The 9,559-nt window shown below is 39.2% G+C and overlaps 1 protein-coding gene across 1 annotated transcript in view; it reads left to right on the top strand.

The window, feature by feature from the left end:
• Window positions 1-2,240: 2,240 nt before the first annotated feature.
• Window positions 2,241-9,559, top strand: part of TM9SF2 (transmembrane 9 superfamily member 2) — a 56,480-nt gene continuing 49,161 nt past the window's right edge. Inside the window, exon 1 of the mRNA XM_063102214.1 lies at window positions 2,241-2,583. Within this exon, the coding sequence (XP_062958284.1) occupies window positions 2,413-2,583 (171 nt within the window). The 5' untranslated portion in view covers window positions 2,241-2,412. The remainder of the gene's footprint in view (window positions 2,584-9,559) is intronic.

The raw sequence follows: 9,559 nt of genomic DNA, 5'->3' as shown, positions 1-9,559 counted from the left end.
AAGCAGTTAGAGTCAGTTACTCATATACTGGATTAAACAAAGTGATTAAATTATGTGGGGAGGCTTAAAAAATAAGAGTCTAACAAGGTTTGTACAGTATTCTCTCCGTCTCAACTTCTCTTTGAAGATAAAAATGTAGGCTTTTCTTCTAGTATAGGAAGAGTATCTTTCACACGGGAATTTTCTTTTAATAAACAGCACAAAGGTCAAAGTGGTCTTGCACCTGCTGGTTTTCAAGTGCCTTTAACTTAAATAATCAATATGCCAGAATAGCATATTCTAACCCCTCCACTCTCATGGAGTTCACATATAAATGAGGGAGTGTGGCAGTAAATAAATAAACGTGATAATTCCAGATAGTGGTAAATCCTGTGGGATGCCGTGGTTTAAGCAGAAGAGTGGGATGAAGGGATTGCAAGATTTGAAAGATCGCTCTTGGCAAAGTGGAAGTTGAGAGGCTGTTGCAGGAAGGAGTCCAAGGGAGTTAAGTGGTGTGGACTAGGATGGTAGCTGTGGACATGGAAAGTGTTGAAAAGATTTAGACCATAGTTTAGTGGCACAGCAAACAGGACTTGTCGAAGGACTGGAAGTGGGGAGTAAGGGAACGAGAAATTTAGATTATCTCTCAGGTTTGGGGCCTGAGAAGCGGGTGCACAACAGTGCTTTTTCCTGGGATGGGGAAAACGGGGGGGGGGGAGGAAAAGATAAAGTGGGGGCAGTAAGACAGTGAAGATCAAGTTTTAGTGGCGCCACATAAGTATAAGATAGTGAACAAATGTTAATTTGCCGCCCCTTTCCTTTCTATTTGGAGAGAATGTCCGCTTCCTCTTGTTATACTGTAAGTCTCCATGACTTCCAACTACAGAATATTATAAATTTTTTTCCCTAGCCCAAAGTCCAATAAAAATGTTGATTTATTTGAGGGAGAAGGTGTGAGGGGGAGAAGCCACTTAGATACATTTCCCTGCTCAGGCCACCACTACATCAGCTTTTGTGATAAAAATGTCTGCCATTCCTTGGTGCCAATGTGCTCAGCGCTTTCCGTGCATTTAAAATTTTATCTTCACAACAACCTCAAGAAAGTGGATGTTTCTCTCTACGTCCCCGTTCTCTTGATTAACTTGCTCAGGGTCATACAACTAGATAGTGGTTGCAAACAAGACTTTTCTGTCATTGTTCTGGTTACCCCACAGCATTCTTAACATTTTTTGCAGGGTCCTAGGTCCCTTTGCAAATCTGATGAAAGTTAGAAACCTTCCCTGGGGAAAACATGCAAACGCCCGGCAGAATTTAGATAGGAGTTCATGGGGCTCCAAACTCTTCCGCACTTGCCTATTTTCCTAACTTGCTCATTCTCGAATTCTGAGTTTGGAGGTACTCCTGGGTTATGATTCTTTATTACGTACTATAAAATGATGCACTTTTCCGAAGTATTTGATCGAACTCTAAAGCTCAGTTGAATTGACTTCTTTATGTCACCAAAAAGTAAGTACCTCCTTGAAAAATACTCAAAAGCCACCCCCCCACACACCCCATATTCACATCATCCATGGGAAAAGTGACAGGAACTTGCTCAAGGGTAATCATACCACACTCATCTATTTCACCAGAACTACTTTCCTCACTGAGCTGTCAGGTGTGCCCTGTATTCACTGCCTTATTCTACTCGCCTACTCCCATTTCTCCCCAACTCATTTTCACTGTTCCATAAAGAGGCCTATTTATTCTGTGCACACAGTCACGGTCCCACGCAAGAATGCGTCGCCGCATCCAATGCTTGGAAACAGTCCGTGCAGATGCCTTTCAGTAGCTGTCTTTTTGACGATTGATGGCTAGTTCCTCCCCGTTTGTTTCCTCATCCTGCTGCCAACCGGGTGTCTCCCGAACTTTTCTTCCCCGTCACCACCTCAGCCTCCAACAGCAAGTATTTTCTGGAGCTGGACCAGCTCTACAATAGGGGTTGGCGTGTCTCAGGCAGTGCGATAAGGCAGCCATATGACGTTTATTGGGAATTAATACGACAAGGCAGTCAACGCGGAGCGTCCCGCGGGAGCTCCAGATCGGAACTGGGGATCGCTACGTCAGCGCCGGAACAGCTTTCCCAGCAACCTCCCCAGCCGGCTCGCTGCAAACCCGGGAAGTGGATTTCCTCCACGCTCTCTCCCGGAAACTCCTCCGGGCGCTTGCGGCCTCTCTCACTGAGCATGTGCAGACGGCGCTGCGCATGCTCCGTCGAGGTCCGGTTCGGTTTCTGTTGCGGAACTCGCGGTGTCTCCTAGCGCAACCGGAACTAGCCGTCGCGGGGCTGGCCTCCCTCATCTCCGGCGGCCTTGTCGTCGCCTCGGAGCCTCCCTGTCCCTCCTTCCCTCTTCACTCCCTAAGCTCGGCTGCCCTTTCCCCGAAACAGCCGTCATGAGCGCGAGGCTCTCGGCGTCGTCTCCACCTCGGTGGCCGCGGCTGTTGCTGCTGTCGCTGCTCTTCCTGGGGGCGGACCCGGGCCCGCGCCGAGGAGCCGCTTTCTACCTGCCTGGCCTGGCGCCCGTTAACTTCTGCGACGAAGGGAAAAAGAGCGACGAGTGCAAGGTGGGTGAGGCCTGGCGGGCCCCCGGGTGCCCTGTCGGAAAGGGGAGTCGCGCCTTTCCGGGGTAGCAGGGGTCCTCGGGTCGGAGCCGGGGGAAGGGGGCGTAGCAGTGGGTGGGGTCGAGTTTCCCCAGAAACGCCTGAGATCGGCAGGGCTTTGGGTCGGAAGCTGTGGGACGGCCCTTGCAGGGGCAGGTTCTAGAGGACTAGGTGGGCCTCACGCTCGCCTCCTGCCTTGCGGGCCAAACAGCACCGCAGCTGTCTTCAGTTTTCCTGGACCGGGGACTGTGCGTGGAGCGCCCTTGGAGTTGGGCTTCACGTCCCGGAGCCTTGGAGTTGGATGTATGCAGGTCTGCGAGCGTTCCGCGAGTGAAAGTTCGCTCACAGCCCTGTGTCGCGCACGCGGAGAAGGTGGGAGACCAGGTCCCTGCGTGTGAGCAACTCCTAGCGTAGCTAGAACTTCCAGTGGATTTTAACTTTACTGCTTCCTGTTTGATTGTACTTTCCCGCAACTCCCGGTTGCTTATGAGAGCTTGTTCTTTCTAGGACTTTGATACTAACTTCACGATTAGCACTTGGTTCTTACTTGGAATATAGCACCGAGAACCGCATATAATGCATTAAGAAAGAGTTGATGTAACGGTTGAGACACCTAATTTCTGCCTTCTACGTGTAAAAAAAAAAAAAAAAAGTCTTTTTAAAATACAAAAAATATGTAAGATCCCACTATTTAGTTTCTCTTAGATTGTTCTAAACACTTAAAAGGCGATGACGGGAGAAACTCGTGTTTTCCTAGGGCAAGTCTGGAAAACTTTGATCTCTTAAGACATTTACACTAAAAGTTTTCAGTTTAATTGGTAATAAAAGAGGTGTAAGTAAAGAGGTTATTCTGTGAAGGACTTGACATTTATACATGCACAATGGTTCTGCTAAGTTGCTAAAACTTACCGTTGGGGGACGAGGATCTCTTTGAAAGCATTAATAATTTCAACAATTTAAATAATCGTTCAGCAAACTTTTACAATCTATAAATAGGTTTATTTACTAAGTTCGATTTTTTTAAAGGTGGTGTTTATTTTATTGCTGCTAGCTTTATTGTAGCTGTGAATTTTGAGGTTATTTTAGGGCATTAGAGAAGCTATTAAATTTTTCATAGCACTTTGCAGTTTCTGTTTAGGTTTGTCAGCTGTCCTGAATGATATTGGATACATCTTTTCAAAGACTTGTACTTTACCTGTAAAATGTCTAAGGATCTTTTAAGGTTTACTCAAGTTAACAGCTAGCACTTCAGTACTGAAGTACTCATAATCTGTAGTGTAAGAAGTGTTAGCTCCTTTTTGAGGTCTCTGACTGAAAGAATATAGTGCTTCCAATTGGGAGAGCTAGTCTTGCAAGCACAGTGGTTTTTCCATTAAATATTTTAGTAACCAGCCTTTAAAACCTAGTATTTAATCTTTAAATCTAATTTTAACAGCAATTATATATTGTGTTCTTAGTAACTCAGAGATGAAAAATATATTCCTTACCCTTAGGAACCTCAAAGTAAGGGACATAAGCTTATGAGCATATTATCGAAATCTGATGTATTATAAAAGATGTGTATGCAAAGTGCTCTGAAACACAAATGAGGAAACATCTGTGGATTGGAGTCTTCAGGGAAAGATACAGGCAGTGACATTTGAGATGGACTCAGAAAATGAAAATGAGTGAAATTTACAGGTGATCTGCAAGTTAGAAGATTTTATTTTCTCAACAAGCCCTTCTTTAAGTGGCTACGTTTTAGTGTTCAGTTAACTTTGGGGGTCCTTTCGGGTTTTTAATTTTCATAGGTATAAGGATAAAACAGGTAAGGCAGATAATTTTTCTGAAATGTTTGTATTTCTATCTTCGTTGCCTGCTACTCTCACATCTTGGTCTATGGAAGAGCAGGAGAATGTACTTTCAGCCCCTTTTTCCTACAATTCAACTAACGAATGTAGAGAATTTGAAATAAACTTTTCTTCTCTTTGCCTCTCAAAGGAGGTGCTATGAATAACAGTAAACAGTTTAACTTTTTATTACTTCAGTCAGGCTATTAATAATTTATTCTCATTCATTTTATATTTGTTAAGGAAGACAGTCTTGTATACATTATTAAGAAAAGCAAAAGGGACTTCTTTTAAAAATTAGAAATGGGAGTTGTAAAATGGGAATAATTATTTCCAAAAGATGCTGTTAGGGTAGAGAATCAGCAGTTGGATAAATTAGGCAAGTCATTGATACTGTTTCTTTCCATCTGTAAGATAGGAATAATCGTATTTGCTTATTATATATTTCCCTTGAAAGGTATTTTACATTTCTTAAAGGAAAAATACAGTATTTACTATTATTGTGATATAAAGTATTCATAAGTGTAGAGATGAAACAAATGCTGTATATTTTCAGCATAAGTGTAACTTATGTAATATAGTCTTTACATGTACTATAAAGTCCTTGTCCTGCATTTAGCTCAGTATGTATTTTGAGAGACAGTCAGAAGAACCCTGAGGATTTGGTAATTTTCTCTCCATAAAATTATTTTATGTTTATTTTACTGGCAGAGAAACAGGAGTCCAGTGAATATAAAGTTCTATTTATATTGCTCTAACTTCTGATTTAAGATCTTAGCCTTCGTAAATACTGTGACTTTGTCTGGCTTTTTTTTTTTTTTTTTTTTTTTTTTTTAACTTACTGTCATTAAATGTGCATACATTTGACTATTGACATAGTAGACGTTTTTATCTCTTTTTATAGACTGTATGGTATTTCATCCTATTACTGTACTAGCTATGGTTTGCTTAACCATTTCCTGCTTGTAGGGCATTTAGATTGGTCCCACTTTTTCTCTATTATAAATAGCTTTGCTAGAATGTATTTAGCAGGGCTTGTTTTCATATTCCTAAATATAAATATAAAATATAAATAAATATAAAATTACTGGGTCAAAGGCAAGCCGCAGTTTTATGATTCTATTTAATATTGCCTGTTTTCTTTCCAGGAAGATAGGTTTGATTTGCCCTTAGCTAAATAATTCCTTGTGTCTCCACAGTATTTTAATTTTATTTATCAATTTAATAGCTATGTGATTTTCTTTTCTTTTCTTTTTTTTTTTTTTTTTTTTGGCAGCTGGCTGGTACAGGGGTAGAACCCTAGACCTTGCTGTTACCAGCATCACGCTCTCACCAACTAAGTTAACTGGCCAGCCCAGCTATGTGATATTTTTAATGCATTACTTTCATTACTATTGATGTTTTTATGTCTTTTTATTTTTTCTTTTATTTATCTATTTTGTTAGTTTTTAAAACCGTAGTTATAAAGGATTGAACTATGGAATTCCTTTCCTGTAGAATCTGCTTTACTTTCCTAAAATTGGGACAATATGTGACTGCAACAAGTAAAATAAATTCCTGATCAGAAATGAGTAGATCTTTACAGGGTAAAATGTGCAGTTCTAATTTACTCTGTAGAAATTTTGACTACTTCAATTAGCTGCTGGATGCTTTTTAGCTTAGATTAAGTGTTTAGTCTGCTGAGTGGCATTCTGATGGCTAATAGTTGAAGATTAGTGAGCAGTTCACATTTGCTGCATTTAACTTAAATGTAATTATTGGCTTGTCAACATGAATTCAGATGTAAGAACTACAGAGTAGCATTAACTTTCAAACACATCTTTTTAACCGTTTGATGTATAGATCATGTTCCTAGATGAAAGATTCAGATTTTCTTTGGTACTGTAAAGAAAAAGGACCAAATATACCCCCTAGTGGTTAAAAAAAAAAGAGAGTGTTTACATGAATTAGTTTAACAACTTTTTAATAAAAAGGAAACTTACTCAGAGTCATACTTTTAACATTTCTTTCCTGGTAGTTATTTTTAGAAGCTTTTTATAAATTGTGTCTGTTATTTTGGGAGCAGTTGCCTCTAAATATGGAATGAGTCCAGTTTAAGAAAATAGTCCTGAATGCTGCTCTGAACAGACACAGAATGGATGTGTGCATACTTGTACGTGTTTTAATTTGACCATAGCAGTTTGAAGATTTTTGAAGAATTTAAAGAAAAAAATATAATTTTTATGTGTTCTTATTGTATATGTGATAAGTATTTATTTATTGATATTTAGTTTCACATCTCATAGTTTTTTCTAGAATAAGAGCATTGGTTCTTAGCTTCTAGAAACTAGACAGTGTGTGGGTGTTACTGTTTCAAATTTGAAATCTGGATTTGGAAAGAATCGCTTTGACTAGGATTCATTCATAACATTCATTCATAACATTCTAACAATTGTTCTTCCTTCCTGAAAAAGTACCCGAAGCTGAGTTTGAAGTTTGCCTTTCAGATATTAAATTATTGAATAAAATGATTTTAAAACTATGTGACTGTAAAAAACAAAAACTATGTGATTGTTCATTATAGTGGATCTGAGAGCGAGAATCAGGAAAGCAAGAAAGGTCGATGTGAATAAAAAATAGTGTCCTCTTGCCTTTGGCCCCTCACAAAGGGAAGCCCCTTCTGATACACTTGAACATCTGAAACAAAATCACAGACTGTGCTCTACACTTTACATCCTGCACACACAGAGACACACATAAGTTCTACAGAGATTGGTCTGTGCTCTGTCATTCTTAGAGCCCAGTTCCCAAACCCCTGCTTCCCTATTTTTCCTTGCAGTTTTCTGTCACCATGGTCTCTTGATAAGTTTTGTAGTTAATTGCAGCTAGTTTACATGTGCTCAACAAGCTCATTCTCTATTGCCATTAAAATTAACAAGTATCAGTGAAAGGCTTTGGAGGAGACTTGTGAAATGTTTTTTTCTTTGCTCCTTTTATTCTCATCTTTCAAACCTATTTATCCCCCTTTGCTAATAAGATAATGATAAAGACTACAATTTGTGTGTTTTGTGTGTGCCAAGTATATAGTACCTTAATCTTCATAACAAAGCCCTGTGATTTTTAGATGGGGAAATGGAAGCTCAGTAGGATTTAGTAACTGTCTTAAGCGTACATAGCTAGTAAGTAGTGATGCCAGGATGCAAACGCAGGATTGTCTGGCTCCAAAGCCTGGGCTCTTCACCACATTGGGATGCTGCTGTGCCTTCCACTCCACTCTGAGCACAACTCTACCTCCTCTGCCTTCCCTCTGGAGAACCCTGACCACTATAATCCTGGACTTCCACAGTTAATGCAGTTGCCAACAAAAACTCTGTATCTGTGTAATTAATGTTTAAGTAATCAGGTTTTACATTTATTCCTTTCTTTGATACAGTCTACAATTGAAATCCCTGATTATCTAGGGCATCAACTTCAGGGCATTGCTGGTCAGATAATTCAGAGCATATCCATTTGTGAGTTCCAGCATTCCAGCTGGGATTTTTTTATTGTGTCTGAGTTAATACTTCCCTTCAGAATTTTTCCAGTGTGGATTTCTCTAGTATTAAGCAGGTAAAACTGCCACAGCTCTCCTTTTTTTATGACTGTACCTCAGTATCTCAAACCCTTTTGTAACTGGTCATCTGCTTTGATCCTTCTGCAAAGTCACATTTTTTCACTGAGATTTCTTTCTCCTTTGAAAGTCCAGTTAGGTGTGTGGTGGGACAGATGTCATGGCAGTTGGGTAAGGTAGAATAAAAGCAGAAGCAAAGGAATAGGGAAATAGGAAAAAATGCAGTCCTGTGGCTCGGTCCATATGCCTTAAAGCAATAATATAGACTATACTTGTGACCACAACTGGGATCAGATGTGGAAAGGACAGATTAGGACTAGAAATAAAATTGTACATTTGGGAGAAGGGTTTAGAAAAGAAACCATAGAACTCTAAGTTAAATTAAACCATTTCCATAAAAAATTTCTTAGTGTGGGATTGTAATCAGTCTTACTTTATGTGGGTTAGCATTCTGTAACTTCCTTAAAGTATTTATTGTCAAAACTTTTCATGTTTGTAATAACCTAGGTGGGGACAGTTTGAAAGTGGTAATGTGAAATTAGTAACCTTTATGACTCTAGTTATGTCAGTGATAATTTAGAATTGGCTGTCTCTATTTAAGGCAAATTTCCAGAAGGAGATGAACTTAATTAACTTTTGGATGGAGAATAAAAAAGATGCTTAGTGTTGAAAATGACCTCAAAGTAAACCAGATATTGCCCTCTTATAGCTCATGCTATTTTAATGACAAGAAAACAGAATCCCATAAAGATTCAATAGCTACCCCAAGAACATGTAAATTGTTGCTTTTTTCCTTTACTTTCTTGAATGTGTGTGCCTTGTCTCTCCATCTGGATTACAAATTCTTTGAAGGTAAGTGTTTCTAATTTTGTGTTATTATATCCCCCACAATGTCTAGTATAGGACATTGTGGACTTTTTTTTTTTTTTAAAGATGACTGGTAAGGGGATCTTAACCCTTGACTTGGTGTTGTCAGCACCATGCTCTCCCAAGCAAGCTAACCAGCCATCCATATATAGGGATCTGAACCCTTGGCTTTGTTGTTACCAGCACCACACTCTCCCAAGTGAGCCATGAGCCGGCCCTGACATTGTGGACATTAAGTATATATATTGGCTGAATTTCTTAAGGTCTTCAAGATTTGTTGTTGTGAATGTTCTTCAGTTTTCACATATTGCAAATTCTACTATTTCCCCCTGTGTAATAAATTAACTTCTTTTGAGGTTTTTGGTCCTTCTTCTAGAACATCTTTCCTAAATTTTACTGTTTTATCTTTATTTCTTATTGCTTTCACTTGGCTTCTGTTGCTTCACAGTAAGACTAACGTGTACTCTCAAATTTAAAACTCTTTTTTTGTTTTGTTTTTTTCCTGAATATAAGGCTGGATACATTTTTTTAAAGCCCTTTCTTTTTCCATCTTTTAATTGTGACAATTTTCAAACTTCAAAAAGTTGAAAGAATGGTATAATGATCACCTTTTACTTACTTAGAACACCTAAAGTCAACAGTTCTTTACATTTTT

Source organism: Cynocephalus volans, chromosome 7 (assembly GCF_027409185.1).
Source record: "Cynocephalus volans isolate mCynVol1 chromosome 7, mCynVol1.pri, whole genome shotgun sequence".
NCBI classification, from domain to species: domain Eukaryota; kingdom Metazoa; phylum Chordata; class Mammalia; order Dermoptera; family Cynocephalidae; genus Cynocephalus; species Cynocephalus volans.
This window is presented reverse-complemented; position numbering and strand designations above follow the sequence as displayed.